This window comes from Anarhichas minor, unplaced genomic scaffold (assembly GCF_050575085.1).
Source record: "Anarhichas minor isolate MPS153535 unplaced genomic scaffold, ASM5057508v1 ptg000123l, whole genome shotgun sequence".
NCBI classification, from domain to species: Eukaryota; Metazoa; Chordata; class Actinopteri; order Perciformes; family Anarhichadidae; genus Anarhichas; species Anarhichas minor.
In genome coordinates this window covers 859791-880948 of record NW_027466569.1, presented here as the reverse complement: position 1 = coordinate 880948, position 21158 = coordinate 859791, and the positions used below count along the sequence as shown (strand labels likewise).

Genomic DNA, 21158 nt, shown 5'->3' with positions numbered 1-21158 from the left:
GGAATTTTCAGACTCCTCCATTTAGGGTGCTCCAAAACTCCGGCGTAGTGTGGCCGCTCAGTGTAAACGTAGCAAATACGGAGTAAAAACGGAGTAATGTGGACATGGCCTGAGGAGGATCTTTTAAAGGCACAACCACACCGGCTTAGGTGTGGCTCATTCAGCTAACGACCCTCCAATCAGCACCTGCAAGACATCAGCAACCACCCAGGGACACCTGGTATATGGGAGGAGGAGGGTCGTCACCCCCCCCCCCCCCCCCCCCCCCCATAAAAACAGGGTTCCCATCAGGAATCCATACAGAGGAAACATTATTGGCAATCTACACAACCAATACTGTTGAACATGTAATACTTGAACCCGTTCCAGTCACTTTACCAATCTCTGATCTTCATCCTGCACCCAGCAACCACAGCATCTGTAGAAGCAACTTTAAGAGTAGCAGAGAGAAAAACAGGAGACCAGGAACTGCACAGAAAACAGTAAGCATCAAGATTTTCATAGAATGTGCAAACATGAAGTTGACCAAAGTAACCAGACAAATAAGACAATCCTGAGCCCTGACGACACCGAATTCCCTCTGGAACTCCACAGATGGCACTAAACCACATGAAGCGAGATACCCCTTGCCCCGACATCCCACCGCAAGCAAGCAACCATTTGCAACACTCCTCCAATCGTCAATGGCCAAAACTTTCTCGATCTGCTGGCTCAGAGAGGGACCAGCTCTCCGCTCGGCCACCAGGCCACTCCCAGAAACAGGCAGGAAGCAGTCCGGAACAGCCACAGAGGACACCTCCTCCTCTGCGCCATCTCTCCCCAGCGTGGACCCAGGCTCCAACTCTGCCCCGTACTCAGCCTGTGTCTCCACATAAGGAACATCAGGGAAACACTGCACACTCGCAGGTATCACTGCAACAGAGGGAGAAAATGTTACCACCGGAGGTGGTGGACTATCAGCCCACACACGACTACCAGCCAGGTCGTTCCCTAGAATGATGTGCAGGCCTCGAATTGGTAATGCAGGACGCACGCCCATAGCGACCTCACCCTGGACCAAACCACAGTTAAGCTCCAATGTATGCACTGGGACAGGCAACATTTTTAAACCCATCCCCTGCATCAGAGTGCAATCCCCAGTATCAGTACCCTGTGAGAAAGGCAACACAGAACTCACAATGAATGAATCCAAGGCCCCCGTATCTCTCAGTATTTTCACCGGTACCCTGACAGCGCTCCCCACCAGGGACACATGGCCATCAGACACAAAAGTTGATAAATCTGACTGCTCCAGACTGCAATCAACTCCAGGTTCCACCTGCTCACTGGGAGAAAAATCACAGAGAGAACTGACACAGGAAGAAATAACAAGAGTTATTTTTCGGACAGTAACGGCCAGTGCGACAGGTTTGACACGCTCACTTCTGAACCTACTGTTGGCACTGGACTTGACAGGGCATTCAGCCTTCTAATGACCTCTGCCCTTACAATAATGGCATAGGTCACTCGCCTCAACCGGCTGCTGACTCCATGCAGCCCACTCCGATTCATCACGGCGAGGACTGTGTCCTGCAGCCCATTCCGGTTTATCACGACTAGGACTGTGTCCTGCAGCCCATACCGGTTTATCACGGCGAGGACTGTGTCCTGCAGCCCATACCGCAGCCCATACTGGTTCATCACGGCGAGGACTGTGTCCTGCAGCCCATACTGATTTATCACGGCGAGGACTGTGTCCTGCAGCCCATACCGGTTCATTACGGCGAGGACTGTGTCCTGCAGCCCATTCCGATTTACCATGCTGAGGATTGACTCCCTCCTCCCATCGTTTTCCGGTTGGATGAAAATTACTACCACTCCCTCTGTATAGACCACCATCCCGAGGCCTGCGGTCACCACGGTGCGTCAACACATACTCGTCTGACAGCGTGGCTGCTTCTGTCGCTGTCTTCACTTTATACGACGAACACCAGGAATAGTTTGACTTGAAATCTTTATTTTCTTCGACACACACGACAGGAAGAATACTCTCAGGAAAACAGCGACAGGTTCTCGTGGTCAAGGACAGAAGGCTGAGCGAGTTACCAGGGCAGAGGCAAGGCGAGGTAGTCTGAAACAGGCAGGGTCGGCAACAGGGAATCAGTCCATGGGTGTATGCGGGAAAGTATTGCATGAAAGCAGAGAACGATCTGGCAGTGAGTGTGTGTGAGGCAGGGGTTTAAATAGTGGAGGAGGCAGAGTGAGCAGTTGAGTGTAATGAGCTGATGAGGTGAGTGTGACTGGCAGGTGCACTGAATGCACTGATTAGGTGAGTGAGAGGTGGATAAAAACTAGATAGAAGTGGCAGAGCTGAGACAGACTCATAACTTTGGTACTTCAGTCGTTATTTCAACCTGAACACTGATCTTTTCCGAAACCTTAAGAAGTAGTTTTGTTGCCGAAACTTTTCGATTTTTGATTGCTAACCCTAACTAAGTTGTTTCCTGTCAAGATGAAAGATTATTTTGAAAAGACCATTTGCATGTAACGAGCACAAATTGACACGTGTTGCTAGACTTTTGTAGGAAAACACACAAAAAATGAGGAGTCACATATTTTTTAATGATATAATACAAACCGTTGTATTGTATATATGCTGCTAAACTAGGCTAAATTAGCTTCAGAGCTAAGATAAACAGCAGTGACAGAGGTCACTTCTGATGGTATTCTAACAAGTCTAAAATGATGAAGACTGAGCACGGGTTGAGAAACAAAGTAGATATGTTAGGTCTGGAAGCTCCGACTTAGACATAACACAACCAACTGTACCCCCAGTTGTCTGTTTATCATGTTGTTATAATTAGAAAACTCAGCTGTCTGCAGATTTGAGTCTTTAAATTTCCTTAAACTTTGTTTTCTCCTCAGAGTTCAGCAGCAGAGCTCAGAGGTTTCGGTCCACCCAGCAGCATCAAACACACCTGGACTCCATATTCATGGTGTGTACATGTACACACACACCTTTCACTATTAACTACATCAACTACAGATGAATGCTAAACTACCATTCGGGTCCCAACAGCCTCCATGCTGCTCTGTGTAGACCAGCAGGCCTTCAGACGGAGGGATGAGTCACACGTTGTGTTCTCTATATTTAATATTCAGTTTATCATTCTGTTCCAGCTGCTGGAGGAAAACACCGTGACTTTTGTGAAGAACGAGCTGAAGAAAGTCCAGAGAGTTCTGAGTCCAGATTACCCAGAATGCTTAGAGAGTCAGATGGAGGATGAGGAGGTGCTGGACGGTGTGGATGAAGAGCAGAGGAGGAGCAGCAGAGAGGCATTTGTGAAGATCACACTGCACTTCCTGAGGAGAATGAAGCAGGAGGAGCTGGCTGACTGTCTGCAGAGCAGTAAGAGGATTTCTCTAAAGATTTATCATGCTGGATAAATGTTTACTAATGTCTCCAGAGATGTGTTACGACCTATCTCCAAGGCTGCAACATCAGGGAGACAAGACGAGTGATAAAAGTAATAAATAGACATTTATTTAACGAACAAATAACCAAACGAACAAACAATCAAATGAAGCAGCAGCCGTGTCAGGCCAAGGGAGTCGGAGAGGAGAGGAGAGGAGTGGAGGCCCCATGTTCAGGTGGTGCATCTTTATAGCTGCCACTTCCAGCAGGCTCAGGTGGGGCTCGTTAGCTGCCGATTAACATCCTGCAACACAAAATAGACAGCAAACAGGACACAGACCCTAGTGGAAGGGAGGGGTCGTCACAAGATGGACCAGAATATATTCAGATATGTTGACATATTTGCCTAATAATATATTCATTGATGTTCTTTGTTTTTCATTAGGAAGTAATTCGGGAGTTTGTCAGCATGAACTCAAATCTAACCTCAAGAAGAAGTTCCAGAGTGTGTTTGAGGGGATCGCTAACAAGGAAACCCAACCCTTCTGAATCAGATCTACACAGAGCTCTACATCACAGAGGGAGGGACTGCAGAGGTCAATGATCAACATGAGGTCAGACAGATTGAAAAAGCATCCAGGAAACCACACAGACCAGAAACAACCATCAGACAAGAAGACCTCTTTAAAGCCTCACCTGGAATAGAGGAACCAATCAGAACAGTGATGACAAAGGGAGTGGCTGGCATTGGGAAAACAGTCTTAACACAGAAGTTCACTCTGGACTGGGCTGAAGACAAAGACCACCAGGACATACAGTTCACATTTCCATTCACTTTCAGAGAGCTGAATGTGCTGAAAGAGAAACAGTTCAGCTTGGTGGAACTTGTTCATCACTTCTTCAGTGAAACCAAAGAAGCAGGAATCTGCAGGTTTGAAGAGTTCCTGGTTCTGTTCATCTTTGACGGTCTGGATGAGTGTCGACTTCCTCTGGACTTCCACCACAATGAGGTCCTGACTGATGTTACAGAGTCCACCTCAGTGGATGTGCTGCTGACAAACCTCTTCAGGGGGAAACTGCTTCCCTCTGCTCGCCTCTGGATAACCACACGACCTGCAGCAGCCAATCAGATCCCTGCTGAGTGTGTTGACATGGTGACAGAGATCAGAGGGTTCACTGACCCACAGAATGAGGAGTACTTCAGGAAGAGATTCAGAGATGAGAAGCAGGCCAGCAGGATCATCTCCCACATCAAGACCTCACGAAGCCTCCACATCATGTGCCACATCCCAGTCTTCTGCTGGATCACTGCTACAGTTCTGGAGGATGTGCTGAAGACCAGAGAGGGAGGAGAGCTGCCCAAGACCCTGACTGAGATCCCTGACTGACATCCACTTCCTGGTGGTTCAGTCCAAACTGAAGAAGGTCAAGTATGATGGAGGAGCTGAGACAGATCCACACTAGAGTCCAGAGAGCAGGAAGATGACTAAGTCTCTGGGGAAACTGGCTTTTGATCAGCTGCAGAAAGGCAACCTGATCTTCTATGAATCCGACCTGACAGAGTGTGGCATCGATATCAGAGCAACCTCAGTGTACTCAGGAGTGTTCACACAGATCTTTAGAGAGGAGAGAGGACTGTACCAGGACAAGGTGTTCTGCTTCGTCCATCTGACTGTTCAGGAGTTTCTGGCTGCTCTTCATGTCCATCTGACCTTCATCAACTCTGGAGTCAATCTGCTGTCAGAAGAACAAACAACCTCCCGGTGGTCTGAAGTCTTTAGAGGCAAACCTGAACCAAAACGTCTCTACCAGAGTGCTGTGGACAAGGCCTTACAGAGTCCAAATGGACACCTGGACTTGTTCCTCCGTTTCCTCCTGGGTCTTTCACTGCAGACCAATCAGACTCTCCTACGAGGTCTGCTGAGACAGACAGGAAGTAGCTCACAGACCAATCAGGAAACAGTCCAGTACATCAAGAAGAAGATCAGAAAGAATGTGTCTCCAGAGAAAAGCATCAATCTGTTCCACTGTCTGAATGAACTGAATGATGGCTCTCTAGTGGAGGAGATCCAACAGTCCCTGAGTTCAGGACGTCTCTCCACAGATAAACTGTCTCCTGCTCAGTGGTCAGCTCTGGGCTTCATCTTACTGTCATCAGAAAAAGATCTGGACGTGTTTGACCTGAAGAAATATTCTGCTTCCAAGGAGGCTCTTCTGAGGCTGCTGCCAGTGGTCAAAGCCTCCAACAAAGCTTTGTAAGTGGACACACAACTATCAGATTAAATGCAGTTTTATTTTATTACAAAATAAAAAGACTTGATTGTTTTTTGATTGATTTCTTATGAATTTCGGATTCTTCTTTAGACTGAGTGGCTGTAATCTCTCAGAGAGAAGCTGTGAAGCTCTGTCTTCAGTTCTCAGCTCCCCGTCCTCTAGTCTGAGAGAGATGGACCTGAGTGACAACGACCTGCAGGATTCAGGAGTGAAGCTGCTGTCTGCTGGATTGGAGAGTTTACACTGTAAACTAGAAACCCTCAGGTCAGCATTTAACCTTTAGGGCTTTCATTGATTTAATATTAAAATTTTCAAATTGCCTGACGAACGATCTTCAGACATGTTAAATGGTAAATTATTATTCATATATCATTATGGATACATTAACATGTAAGAAGTATGTTTATGTTGTGAGGGTTGCTTTTATACAGGTGAGAATTCTTTCTATAAAAGTGATTTATTTATTTGAAAAAGTAACTTTTTTTTATTTTTTATATATATATATATATATATATATATATATATGTCAAGAAAAGGTGTGTGTCTGTTTAGTCTGTCAGGTTGTCTGGTCACAGAGGAAGGCTGTTCTTCTCTGGTCTCAGCTCTGAGCTCAAACCCCTCCCATCTGAGAAAGCTGGACCTGAGCTACAATCATCCAGGAGATTTTGAAGTGAAGCTGCTGTCTGCTGGACACTCTCGGGTACGAACAGACAACAGCAGACTCCACACTCAGATGTGAACAGGGGGCTCCAATCTTTAGGTACCTCGAAGATATTACCAGGCGAGTTCCCCAGAAAGGGGACTGTTCAAAGTCTAAAGGGTCTGGATATGACATGAGGCTAACTCGCTCTGGGTCAGGAGCAGATAGAAAGCTAGTCGACTGGGGCGCTAGCTAAGGACTAGCTGGCCTTCAGGACAGCGGATTCAGGATACTGACAGCATGCTGAAGGCTAGTATGTTGGTAGATAGCCGACTAGGTAGCAGGCCAGAGTCTAGCTGAAGAGGGAGCAGGTTGGGAACTAGCAGACTGGGAATCAGGGTTGATTAAAAAATCTCTAGGGAACTCGGATTAAGAGCTCCTCCGCCATGGCTTTAAAGTAACCTCCATACATGATTAAATGCAGTTTAATGTCCATAAAAACAAGACGCTAAACACTGAGAAAACAAATCACTTAGAATTGGGGCTCTAACGCTAGAATCAACACAAATTCATAATACATGACACTGAAACACACAGAATAAATATACAAAGAACTAATTCACTAATGAAACTCAGATGTGATGGAAAACAGGCAGGACAAAGGAAGTAAAACAAAACATGAGGGAGAGTAGCTTTCAAAATATAACAGGAAGCAGACCGAACAACAAAACAAAACCATGACCGTGTGAAGCTGATGCAGACTTAGTGTCTTCCTGCAGGGTGGACCATGGTGGACTGCACAGACTGAGACCTGGTATCAAGAAGTGTAAGTATGTTTTAGGTTTGATTCATGAGAACTCAGCTAGATTTTTACATCGTCATGACTGAAGTACGATGATGAATTATAAAAAGGCTTCTGATGACTTGATGTCATGTCCAGTAGTTTCTTGTCCTGAACAGCGTCTTAGTCAGCGTAGACGTCTAAGAATCATTCTGATCAATATCACCTCTGAGAGTAAATATCAAGTGTTTCATTTCATCAGAAATTACACAACGTTATTTGTCAATTTATGGAAGACTGCAGTCGTTTACTTTTTCCAAAATACAATTATTATTCCTCACTTCAAACACTAAAACCACACACATTGCTGTGTGAAACACAAGAACACTGAAACCAGTAGAGTGGAAGGTGGGACAGATTATGTAACAGGCTCATCTAAGCTCAAAGCAAAAAAATAGGGAAGTCATATGAAGGCAAATCTCTGTCAAATTCCACAAGCACAAATGAGATCCACGGGCACGGGTGTAGAGGTCCGCGTACAGCTCAAACAGGCAAATTACTTTTGCGAATGCTTTCACACGCAAAATAAGCGTCTTTGGGTATCTTGAAAAGTGCCATAGAAAATTGATTTATTATTATTAAAATTAAAAAAACACCTTCATAGCGCCACCTAGCGTCTGTGTTGGAAGTGATATTCAGCCAATCCAAAGATGACGACTGTAACCAATTAAATCTAAAGATACAATGGTGACTGGATCCGCCCACAAAACACACGAGCGAGCAGGTGAAAGCTTTGCAGGCAATCAAAGCATCTCGCGTGAGCAGAGATGTTCAGCGCGAGGTGATGTCAAAGCGCTCTTTAAAGTAATTTGCATGAGCGGCTCTTTGAGTTGCACGCATGGATCTAGTTCATGCTCGAGGATATTGACAGATATTTGCCTTCATACAATCAGGTCGATTTAAATGATAAAGTTGTATAAATATCAGCAGATGATAACCTGCAGATCTTCTGTGTCTCGTTCTCTCCATCAGATGCCTGTGAACTGGAAGTGGACACAAACACAGTGAGCAGAAACCTCAAACTGTCTGACAACAACAAGAAGGTGACACGTGTGTCTGAGATGCAGTCGTATCCTGATCATCCAGACAGATTTAAAGACCGGTGTCCTCAGCTGCTGTGTAGAACTGGTCTGACTGGTCGCTGTTACTGGGAGGTGGAGTGGACAGGAGATGTTTGTATAGCAGTGAGTTACAGAGGAATCCTCATCAGGGGACCGTACAGTATTGGCTATAGTTTTGGAGAGAATCATCAGTCTTGGAGTCTGAGGTGCTATAGTGGTGGTTACTCTGTCCGTGACAAAAACATAAAAACACACATCACCTCCTCCTCCTCCTCCTCTGGTAGAGTAGCAGTATATGTGGATTGTCCTGCTGGCTCTCTGTCCTTCCACAGAGTCTCCTCTGACACACTGATCCACCTCCACACCTTCAACACCACATTCACTGAACCTCTTTATCCTGGGGTTGAGTGTAATTCGACGGGTTCGTCAGTGTCTCTGTGTCGTCTTTAGGTCTGAGAGTCTCTCCTGAGGACAGAAACTCTGCTGCTGTAATCAAAGACAATCAATTATATGTAACTCTTTTTTTGTCATTTCTTTAATATTTAGACATACTGTCATGTAATATAACATTTGGAAACAAACAGGTTCTACAAACAATCCTCATATTGTCCAATGTTTCTAAATGTTGTTAATAAAATCTAAAGGTTTTAATCTTGAGTTGGCGTTTGTTCATTTGATCACTTTCTGTCACACTTTGTTCTGTTCCCTGATGGTCACACACATCTACACACCTGCTTCCACTTCCCTCATCTGCTCTGCAGTGAGCAGAGTCTTCAATGCCCCCCCCCCTCACCTGCACGTTATTATCTCATCAGTGTCTCACTACATGTACCGGTCCTCTTCCTTTGTTGCTCTGTCACCACGTTTACAAGCACCAAATATTCAGGTTTTTTGTCCATATTCCCACTAAGCTGTTTACATGTTTTAATGAAGATGAATATTCAAAAGCAGCCGTGTATAAAGCGATTAACGTCACCTGTGGCGGACTGTTGGACTGTGTGACCACAGCCTCCCTCTTTCATTCCTTCTACCACCTTCTTGAGAAGATATGCATCGCCAGATTTGTTCATATCCAAAAACCTGTTGATGTTTAAGTCTTTCATGATGTTTAAAGTAGGTGTGTTTCTCCTTCTGACCAGAAATGTGGGCTTTTCTTTTTGGTATTAATCTCTAAAAAGTGTTTTTAGTTTGGTCGTCGACAGGAAAAGAGGCTGTGTCGCGCAAACTTTGGTAACAACTCATTGAAACGTATATTCTGAATGAGCTGTATTCATGTCCAAAGAATGCTCCTAAAACCAGAATAATATCAGCACATCACACACATGTCTTAACCTGAAAATGCTCCTTTCGGAATGAGACCTGATCCAGAATATCCAACCTGAATATGAGGTCTACATGAAACATATCAAATTCTGAATATTGTCACATTGTAAATAATAGTAGAATCGAAATCGACAGCTTTCAGCCAGAGGTGTTCTGTAGCAGCGGATCAGTAAGTGAACATGTGTTGTGTCTTGTGGACTCTCAACAATCAGCACAGAAGTCTCATCAAGTCAACACTGAGGTTCAGATCCAACGTAAACTCACAGAAATATGTGCAATGATTGAGACCTCTTGACGGCACATTACGTGGTGACGGCGCGGACGGTAGAATTATGTGCTGCCACCACGGAAACAATTCAACCTAACGGCAACATTTGTTCTGGTACTTTTTAGATAGCGCAGGTCATTTAAGATAGCTCAATGGTGACTTGAGTTACACACACAGTCTCCTGGTTCAAAATCCCACGTTTGTCCTTTCAACCTGGGCAACTCTGGAAAAGGATACCTTTGAGACCCCATTCTGGAGTTTAGTTCCAGATCCAGTGCTGTGTGTATCTAGTATCTATACTAGTTTCTACAGCAGCAAAAGCCTCTCGCTGTGGGATATATCAGACTTTGTGTACTTGGACTAAAAGGTTCTACAGGAAGACCACTAGATGGCCCTGTTTACCCTCCTACCTAAAACTGGATCCCAGTGTCACAGCGTCAAGTGGAAGACGCACCGTTTCAATGATCACATTAAGTCATTTATTTAATACCTGAATGATCCATCGAGTATCTTTCTTTCTGAAGCACCTGGACCACATGGACCATCTAAAGCACCTGGACCACATGGACCATCTGAAATACCTGGACCACATGGACCATCTGAAGCACCTGGACCACATGGACCATCTGAAGTACCTGGACCACATGGAACATCTGAAGCACCTGGACCACATGGACCATCTGAAATACCTGAACCACATGGACCATCTGAAGCACCTGGACCACATGGACCATCTGAAGCACCTGGACCACATGGACCATCTAAAGCACCTGAACCACATGGACCATCTGAAGTACCTCAACCACATGGACCATCTGAAGCACCTGGACCACATTGACCATCTGAAGTACCTGAACCACATGGACCATCTGAAGCACCTGGACCACATGGACCATCTGAAGTACCTGAACCACATGGACCATCTGAAGCACCTGGACCACATGGAACATCTGAAGTACCTGAACCACATGGACCATCTGAAGTACCTGAACCACATGGACCATCTGAAGCACCTGGACCACATGGAACATCTGAAGTACCTGGACCACATGGACCATCTGAAGCACCTGGACCACATGGACCATCTGAAGTACCTGGACCACATGGACCATCTGAAGCACCTGGACCACATGGATCATCTGAAGCACCTGGACCATATGGATCATCTGAAGCACCAGGACCACATGGACCATCTGAAGTAACTGGACCACATTGACCATCTGAAGTACCAGGACCACATGGACCATCTGAAGCACCTGGACCACATTGACCATCTGAAGCACCAGGACCACATGGACCATCTGAAGCACCTGGACCACATGGATCATCTGAAGCACCTGGACCACATGGACCATCTGAAGTACCTGGACCACATGGACCATCTGAAGTAACTGGACCACATTGACCATCTGAAGTACCAGGACCACATGGACCATCTGAAGCACCTGGACCACATTGACCATCTGAAGCACCAGGACCACATGGACCATCTGAAGTAACTGGACCACATTGACCATCTGAAGCACCTGGACCACATGGATCATCTGAAGCACCTGGACCACATGGACCATCTGAAGCAGCAGGACCACATGGACCATCTGAAGCACCTGGACCACATGGACCATCTGAAGCACCTGGACCACATGGATCATCTGAAGCACCTGGACCACATGGATCATCTGAAGCACCTGGACCACATGGACCATCTGAAGTACCTGGACCACATGGATCATCTGAAGCACCAGGACCACATGGACCATCTGAAGTAACTGGACCACATTGACCATCTGAAGTACCAGGACCACATGGACCATCTGAAGTACCAGGACCACATGGACCATCTGAAGCACCTGGACCACATTGACCATCTGAAGCACCAGGACCACATGGACCATCTGAAGCACCAGGACTACATGGACCATCTGAAGCACCTGGACCACATGGACCATCATGGACCAACATTTTAAGTGATTTCCACGTCTCCTCCATTTTGGGACAGTTAATTAAATGAGCTGCTGACTTCAAAGAGACAGCTGATGAACGCACTCATAACAGTGTTGTATATCTGTTAACAACCTTTAATCTTACTGTCGAGTGTTTTCTTACATTATCATTTTATGAATGAACTCTTGTGTTTGTGTTGACAAACGTCCCCTCTGAGGACACGAGGACAGTGTCTCCATAAGCCAGGCATTAACCCCTCAGCTGCTCCAGCAGCAGAACAATAATCCTCACTGTTTATAATCTGAATCATAAAACAATCTTGTGTGTGTGTGTGCGTGTGTGTGTGTGTGTGTGCTAGATTACAGCTGAGAATCACTTCAATCCTGCAGCTTCATGAATAATTTACAGTCGAACATTCAATCACATTTATTTAAAATTGAATTCAACCAACAGATAAAAACCTGACAGACGATTTAGGATTCATGAGGACAGACGAGGATTATTCAATTAATTTATTCAGTTGACTTCTGTCTGATGTCTTCTTCTCTTCTTCTCCTCTTATGTCTTCGTCTCTTCTTCTCCTCTTATGTCTTCCTCTCTTCTTCTCCTCTTATGCCTTCGTCTCTTTTTCTCTGACATGAGATACAGAAGAATAAAGATCACATGACTGAGATAAAACCGTCCCATGTCTCTCTGTCTTCATGACATTAGAGCTGCTCATCTCATCGTAACTTTAATGCAGCTTTACTTCAATGAATCATGAAATCACAATGTCTCGGTTTCTCGTCCTAAAGTAGATTTACGTCCAATCACCATTTATTAAATCTCCATCCATTAAAGAGCCCCCCGTCCTCAGCATCGTCCACTAATCCTTATTACAGAGGGGGAGAAGAGGACGGGGTCTCCGCCTGTCACATCTCACATCTCACCACTGAAGGCTGGACCACGGGAGAACCACAGGAGACAGGAGAGGACGGGGGACAGAGGAGACACAGGAGGATGACCGAGGAGGACAGCTGATCCTTTACCAACATGGACGGCAGAGGGAGGAGAGGGACGAACGGGTCGTTCAAACGGTCGTCCATCAAACGCAGCGCGTCGTCTGGATCTCAGAAGGTAGGACGGATTCAAACCCACGGCTTTCTTTACATGCTAACAGAGACGGAGCGTCTCAGGTGGATCAGATGTGAGTACGGTTCAGTGTCAACTCATTCCAGATGTTTAAAGGTCTCTTTAAGACATCTGTACGGTTCCTCCTCCCACAGTCTGAGACCTGATCTGAGACTCCAGGACAGAAAAAAGGAAGTTCAACTTTCTGTCCGTCTTCAAAATCAATTCATAAATCTCATCTCTCAAAGTCCATCACTGCTGAGCCTCCATCTCTCCTTTTCTCCTCTGTCCTCCTCCTCTACCTTCTTCTCCACTTCTTTCTTCCTTCCTCCTCCTCCTAGGGTCATGTGATCAGTTCAGGGCTAATTGACTTCATGTGATCAGCTGTTTTTTTCAGACAAGCTTGTGACTGAATTTTTCTCTGGAGAATGTTTCTCTCTCAGCTCTACGGTGTAAAACTCATTAGATTTAGTAAAATATCTACTTTAAAGGTTTTTTGAAACGGCTGCAGAGCTGAAACCTCCTTTTCATCTCTACAACTAACTTCTGACACATCTGTCGATAACCAGAACGATTCACGATAAACACAAATCAATAGTATAACCTTGTATATAACTCCATATACTGTATGTATTGATAACGGCATCTTTATCGTTTTGATTAATTAATACATTTTTGATTGTGGTTTTGTTAAACATTTTTGACAGAAGTACTCTGTTAGTTGTCTAAACCTAATTAAGTAGTTTAGTTGACTAAACCTAACTAAGTAGTTTTATTGTCTCAACCTAACTAAGTAGTTTTGTTGTCTGAACCTAACTAAGTAGTTTATTGTCTCAACCTAACTTAGTTTTATTGTCTAAACCTAATTAAGTAGTTTTGTTGTCTAAACCTAACTAAGTAGTTTATTGTCTAAACCTAATTAAGTAGTTTTGTTGTCTAAACCCAACTAAGTAGTTTAGTTGTCTAAACCTAAGTAGTTTTATTGTCAAACCCTAACAAAGTAGTTTTATTGTCTAAACCTAACTAAGTAGTTGTATTGTCTAACCCTAACAAAGTAGTATTATTGTCTAAACCTAACTAAGTAGTTTTGTTGTCTAAACCTAACTAAGTAGTTTTATTGTCTAAACCTAACTAAGTAGTTTTATTGTCTCAACCTAACTAAGTAATTTAGTTGTCTCAACCTAACTAAGTTGTTTTTGTTGTCTAAACCTAACTAAGTAGTTTTGTTGTCTAAACCTAACTAAGTAGTTTAGTGTCTAAACCTAAGTAGTGTAGTTGTCTAAACCTAACTAAGTAGTTTTGTTGTCTCAACCTAACTAAGTAGTTTAGTTGTCTCAACCTAACTAAGTAGTTTTAGTGTCTAAACCTAACTAAGTAGTTTAGTTGTCTAAACCTAACTAAGTAGTTTAATTGTCTGAACCTAACTAAGTCGTTTTATTGTCTAAATCTAACTAAGTAGTTTTATTGTCTAAACCTAACTAAGTACTTTTATTGTCTAAACTGAACTAAGTAGTTTTGTTCTCTAAACCTAACTAAGTAGTTTAGTTGTCTAAACCGAACTAAGTAGTTAAATTGTCTAAACCTAATTAAGTTGTTTTTTTGTCTAAACCTAACTAAGTTGGTTTGTTGTCTAAACCTAACTAAGTAGTTTTGTTGTTTAAACCTAACTAAGTAGTTTAATTGTCTAAACCTAACTAAGTAGTTTAATTGTCTGAACCTAACTAAGTAGTTTAATTGTCTAAACCTAACTAAGTAGTTTTATTGTCTAAACCTAACTAAGTAGTTTTACTGTCTAAACCTAACTAAGTAGTTTAGTTGTCTAAACCTAACTAAGTAGTTTAATTGTCTGAACCTAACTAAGTAGTTTAATTGTCTGAACCTAACTAAGTAGTTTAATTGTCTGAACCTAACTAAGTAGTTTAATTGTCTAAACCTAACTAAGTAGTTTAGTTGTCTCAACCTAACTAAGTAGTTTTAGTGTCTAAACCTAACTAAGTAGTTTAGTTGTCTAAACCTAACTAAGTAGTTTAATTGTCTGAACCTAACTAAGTCGTTTTATTGTCTAAACCTAACTAAGTACTTTTATTGTCTAAACTGAACTAAGTAGTTTTGTTCTCTAAACCTAACTAAGTAGTTAGTTGTCTAAACCTAACTAAGTAGTTAAATTGTCTAAACCTAACTAAGTAGTTTTTTGTCTAAACCTAACTAAGTTGGTTTGTTGTCTAAACCTAACTAAGTACTTTTATTGTCTAAACTGAACTAAGTAGTTTTGTTCTCTAAACCTAACTAAGTAGTTTAGTTGTCTAAACCTAACTAAGTAGTTAAATTGTCTAAACCTAACTAAGTAGTTTAGTTGTCTAAACCTAACTAAGTAGTTAAATTGTCTAAACCTAACTAAGTTGTTTTTTTGTCTAAACCTAACTAAGTTGGTTTGTTGTCTAAACCTAACTAAGTGGTTTTGTTGTCTAAACCTAACTAAGTAGTTTTATTGTCTAAACCTAACTAAGTAGTTTTGTTGTCTCAACCTAACTAAGTAGTGTTTTTGTCTCAACCTAACTAAGTAATTTATTTGTCTCAACCTAAGTAGGTTTGTTGTCTAAACCTAACTAAGTAGTTTAATTGTCTGAACCTAACTAAGTAGTTTTACTGTCTGAACCTAACTAAGTAGTTTTGTTTAAAACCTAACTAAGTCGTTGTATTGTCTAAACCTAACTAAGTAGTTTTGTTGTCTAAACCTAACTACGTAGTTTCATTGTCTAAACCTAACTAAGTAGTTGTATAGTCTAACCCTAACAAAGTAGTTTTATTGTCTAAACCTAACTAAGTAGTTTTATTGTCTAAACCTAACTAAGTAGTTTTGTTGTCTAAACCTAACTAAGTAGTTAAATTGTCTAAACCTAACTAAGTAGTTTTATTGTCTAAACCTAACTAAGTAGTTTAGTTGTCTAAACCTTACTAAGTAGTTTAGTTGTCTAAACCTAACTAAGTAGTTTTACTGTCTAAACCTAACTAAGTAGTTTTGTTTAAACCTAACTAAGTAGTTGTATTGTCTAAACCTAACTAAGTAGTTTTACTGTCTAAACCTAACTAAGTAGTTTTGTTTAAACCTAACTAAGTAGTTGTATTGTCTAAACCTAACTAAGTAGTTTTGTTGTCTAAACCTAACTATGTAGTTTCATTGTCTAAACCTAACTAAGTAGTTGTATTGTCTAACCCTAACAAAGTAGTTTTATTGTCTAAACCTAACTAAGTAGTTTTGTTGTCTAAATCTAACTAAGTAGTTTTATTGTCTAAACCTAACTAAGTAGTTTTATTGTCTCAACCTAACTAAGTAATTTAGTTGTCTCAACCTAACTAAGTAGTTTTAGTGTCTAAACCTAACTAAGTAGTTTAGTTGTCTAAACCTAACTAAGTAGTTTAATTGTCTGAACCTAACTAAGTCATTTTATTGTCTAAATCTAACTAAGTAGTTTTATTGTCAAAACCTAACTAAGTACTTTTATTGTCTAAACTGAACTAAGTAGTTTTGTTCTCTAAACCTAACTAAGTAGTTAGTTGTCTAAACCTAACTAAGTAGTTAAATTGTCTAAACCTAACTAAGTAGTTTTTTGTCTAAACCTAACTAAGTTGGTTTGTTGTCTAAACCTAACTAAGTACTTTTATTGTCTAAACTGAACTAAGTAGTTTTGTTCTCTAAACCTAACTAAGTAGTTTAGTTGTCTAAACCTAACTAAGTAGTTAAATTGTCTAAACCTAACTAAGTTGTTTTTTTGTCTAAACCTAACTAAGTTGGTTTGTTGTCTAAACCTAACTAAGTAGTTTTGTTGTTTAAACCTAACTAAGTAGTTTAATTGTCTAAACCTAACTAAGTAGTTTTACTGTCTAAACCTAACTAAGTAGTTTAGTTGTCTAAACCTAACTAAGTAGTTTAATTGTCTGAACCTAACTAAGTAGTTTAATTGTCTAAACCTAACTAAGTAGTTTAATTGTCTGAACCTAACTAAGTAGTTTAGTTGTCTCAACCTAACTAAGTAGTTTAGTGTCTAAACCTAAGTAGTGTAGTTGTCTAAACCTAACTAAGTAGTTTAATTGTCTGAACCTAACTAAGTAGTTTTACTGTCTAAACCTAACTAAGTAGTTTTGTTTAAAACCTAACTAAGTCGTTGTATTGTCTAAACCTAACTAAGTAGTTTTGTTGTCTAAACCTAACTACGTAGTTTCATTGTCTAAACCTAACTAAGTAGTTGTATTGTCTAACCCTAACAAAGTAGTTTTATTGTCTAAACCTAACTAAGTAGTTTTATTGTCTAAACCTAACTAAGTAGTTTTGTTGTCTAAACCTAACTACGTAGTTTCATTGTCTAAACCTAACTAAGTAGTTGTATTGTCTAACCCTAACAAAGTAGTTTTATTGTCTAAACCTAACTAAGTAGTTTTATTGTCTAAACCTAACTAAGTAGTTTTATTGTCTAAACCTAACTAAGTAGTTTTATTGTCTAAACCTAACTAAGTAGGTTAGTTGTCTAACCCTTACTAAGTAGTTTAGTTGTCTAAACCTAACTAAGTAGTTTTACTGTCTAAACCTAACTAAGTAGTTTTGTTTAAACCTAACTAAGTAGTTGTATTGTCTAAACCTAACTAAGTAGTTTTACTGTCTAAACCTAACTAAGTAGTTTTGTTTAAACCTAACTAAGTAGTTGTATTGTCTAAACCTAACTAAGTAGTTTTGTTGTCTAAACCTAACTATGTAGTTTCATTGTCTAAACCTAACTAAGTAGTTGTATTGTCTAACCCTAACAAAGTAGTTTTATTGTCTAAACCTAACTAAGTAGTTTTGTTGTCTAAACCTAACTAAGTAGTTTTATTGTCTAAACCTAACTAAGTAGTTTTATTGTCTCAACCTAACTAAGTAATTTAGTTGTCTCAACCTAACTAAGTTGTTTTTGTTGACTAAACCTAACTAAGTAGTTTTGTTGTCTAAACCTAACTAAGTAGTTTAGTGTCTAAACCTAAGTAGTGTAGTTGTCTAAACCTAACTAAGTAGTTTTTTTGTCTCAACCTAACTAAGTAGTTTAGTTGTCTCAACCTAACTAAGTAGTTTTAGTGTCTAAACCTAACTAAGTAGTTTAGTTGTCTAAACCTAACTAAGTAGTTTAATTGTCTGAACCTAACTAAGTCATTTTATTGTCTAAATCTAACTAAGTAGTTTTATTGTCTAAACCTAACTAAGTACTTTTATTGTCTAAACTGAACTAAGTAGTTTTGTTCTCTAAACCTAACTAAGTAGTTAGTTGTCTAAACCTAACTAAGTAGTTAAATTGTCTAAACCTAACTAAGTAGTTTTTTGTCTAAACCTAACTAAGTTGGTTTGTTGTCTAAACCTAACTAAGTACTTTTATTGTCTAAACTGAACTAAGTAGTTTTGTTCTCTAAACCTAACTAAGTAGTTTAGTTGTCTAAACCTAACTAAGTAGTTAAATTGTCTAAACCTAACTAAGTTGTTTTTTTGTCTAAACCTAACTAAGTTGGTTTATTGTCTAAACCTAACTAAGTAGTTTTATTGTCTAAACCTAACTAAGTAGTTTTATTGTCTAAACCTAACTAAGTAGTTTAGTTGTCTAAACCTTACTAAGTAGTTTAGTTGTCTAAACCTAACTAAGTAGTTTTACTGTCTAAACCTAACTAAGTAGTTTTGTTTAAACCTAACTAAGTAGTTGTATTGTCTAAACCTAACTAAGTAGTTTTACTGTCTAAACCTAACTAAGTAGTTTTGTTTAAATCTAACTAAGTAGTTGTATTGTCTAAACCTAACTAAGTAGTTTTGTTGTCTAAACCTAAATATGTAGTTTCATTGTCTAAACCTAACTAAGTAGTTTTGTTTAAACCTAACTAAGTAGTTGTATTGTCTAAACCTAACTAAGTAGTTTTACTGTCTAAACCTAACTAAGTAGTTTTGTTTAAACCTAACTAAGTAGTTGTATTGTCTAAACCTAACTAAGTAGTTTTGTTGTCTAAACCTAACTATGTAGTTTCATTGTCTAAACCTAACTAAGTAGTTGTATTGTCTAACCCTAACAAAGTAGTTTTATTGTCTAAACCTAACTAAGTAGTTTTGTTGTCTAAACCTAACTAAGTAGTTTTATTGTCTAAACCTAACTAAGTAGTTTTATTGTCTCAACCTAACTAAGTAATTTAGTTGTCTCAACCTAACTAAGTTGTTTTTGTTGACTAAACCTAACTAAGTAGTTTTGTTGTCTAAACCTAACTAAGTAGTTTAGTGTCTAAACCTAAGTAGTGTAGTTGTCTAAACCTAACTAAGTAGTTTTTTTGTCTCAACCTAACTAAGTAGTTTAGTTGTCTCAACCTAACTAAGTAGTTTTAGTGTCTAAACCTAACTAAGTAGTTTAGTTGTCTAAACCTAACTAAGTAGTTTAATTGTCTGAACCTAACTAAGTCATTTTATTGTCTAAATCTAACTAAGTAGTTTTATTGTCTAAACCTAACTAAGTACTTTTATTGTCTAAAGTGAACTAAGTAGTTTTGTTCTCTAAACCTAACTAAGTAGTTAGTTGTCTAAACCTAACTAAGTAGTTAAATTGTCTAAACCTAACTAAGTAGTTTTTTGTCTAAACCTAACTAAGTTGGTTTGTTGTCTAAACCTAACTAAGTACTTTTATTGTCTAAACTGAACTAAGTAGTTTTGTTCTCTAAACCTAACTAAGTAGTTTAGTTGTCTAAACCTAACTAAGTAGTTAAATTGTCTAAACCTAACTAAGTTGTTTTTTTGTCTAAACCTAACTAAGTTGGTTTATTGTCTAAACCTAACTAAGTAGTTTTATTGTCTAAACCTAACTAAGTAGTTTTATTGTCTAAACCTAACTAAGTAGTTTAGTTGTCTAAACCTTACTAAGTAGTTTAGTTGTCTAAACCTAACTAAGTAGTTTTACTGTCTAAACCTAACTAAGTAGTTTTGTTTAAACCTAACTAAGTAGTTGTATTGTCTAAACCTAACTAAGTAGTTTTACTGTCTAAACCTAACTAAGTAGTTTTGTTTAAATCTAACTAAGTAGTTGTATTGTCTAAACCTAACTAAGTAGTTTTGTTGTCTAAACCTAAATATGTAGTTTCATTGTCTAAACCTAACTAAGTAGTTTTGTTGTCTAAACCTAACTAAGTAGTTTCATTGTCTAAACCTAACTAAGTAGTTTTGTTGTCTAAACCTAACTAAGTAGTTTTATTGTCTAAACCTAACTAAGTAGTTTTATTGTCTCAACCTAACTAAGTAATTTAGTTGTCTCAACCTAACTAAGTTGTTTTTGTTGTCTAAACCTAACTAAGTAGTTTTGTTGTCTAAACCTAACTAAGTAGTTTAGTGTCTAAACCTAAGTAGTGTAGTTGTCTAAACCTAACTAAGTAGTTTTTTTGTCTCAACCTAACTAAGTAGTTTAGTTGTCTCAACCTAACTAAGTAGTTTTAGTGTCTAAACCTAACTAAGTAGTTTAGTTGTCTAAACCTAACTAAGTAGTTTAATTGTCTGAACCTAACTAAGTCATTTTATTGTCTAAATCTAACTAAGTAGTTTTATTGTCTAAATCTAACTAAGTAGTTTTTTGTCTAAACCTAACTAAGTTGGTTTGTTGTCTAAACCTAACTAAGTACTTTTATTGTCTAAACTGAACTAAGTAGTTTTGTTCTCTAAACCTAACTAAGTAGTTTAGTTGTCTAAACCTAACTAAGTTGGTTTGTTGTCTAAACCTAACTAAGTAGTTTTGTTGTTTAAACCTAACTAAGTAGTTTAATTGTCTAAACCTAACTAAGTAGTTTAATTGTCTGAACCTAAGTAGTTTAATTGTCTAAACCTAACTAAGTAGTTTTACTGTCTAAACCTAACTAAGTAGTTTAATTGTCTGAACCTAACTAAGTAGTTTAATTGTCTAAACCTAACTAAGTAGTTTAATTGTCTGAACCTAACTAAGTAGTTTAATTGTCTAAACCTAACTAAGTAGTTTAGTTGTCTCAACCTAACTAAGTAGTTTTAGTGTCTAAACCTAACTAAGTAGTTTAGTTGTCTAAACCTAACTAAGTAGTTTAATTGTCTGAACCTAACTAAGTCGTTTTATTGTCTAAATCTAACTAAGTAGTTTTATTGTCTAAACCTAACTAAGTACTTTTATTGTCTAAACTGAACTAAGTAGTTTTGTTCTCTAAACCTAACTAAGTAGTTAGTTGTCTAAACCTAACTAAGTAGTTAAATTGTCTAAACCTAACTAAGTAGTTTTTTGTCTAAACCTAACTAAGTTGGT

General features: G+C 39.4%; 2 protein-coding genes across 2 annotated transcripts in view; both read left to right on the top strand.

Moving 5' to 3' along the window:
- Nucleotides 1-4867: 4867 nt before the first annotated feature.
- Nucleotides 4868-8855, top strand: LOC142940970 (NLR family CARD domain-containing protein 3-like). The gene is made up of 5 exons (XM_076083186.1): nt 4868-5649; nt 5759-5932; nt 6221-6368; nt 7088-7134; nt 8122-8855. Exons 1-5 carry the CDS (start codon nt 4877-4879, stop codon nt 8129-8131), a joined length of 1152 nt encoding a protein of 383 aa, XP_075939301.1. The 5' UTR covers nt 4868-4876; the 3' UTR covers nt 8132-8855.
- Nucleotides 8856-12777: 3922 nt separating this feature from the next.
- Nucleotides 12778-21158, top strand: part of trpm1a (transient receptor potential cation channel, subfamily M, member 1a) — a 51133-nt gene continuing 42752 nt past the window's right edge. The window contains exon 1 of the mRNA XM_076083166.1: nt 12778-12861. Coding sequence (XP_075939281.1) covers nt 12778-12861 — 84 coding nt within the window. The remainder of the gene's footprint in view (nt 12862-21158) is intronic.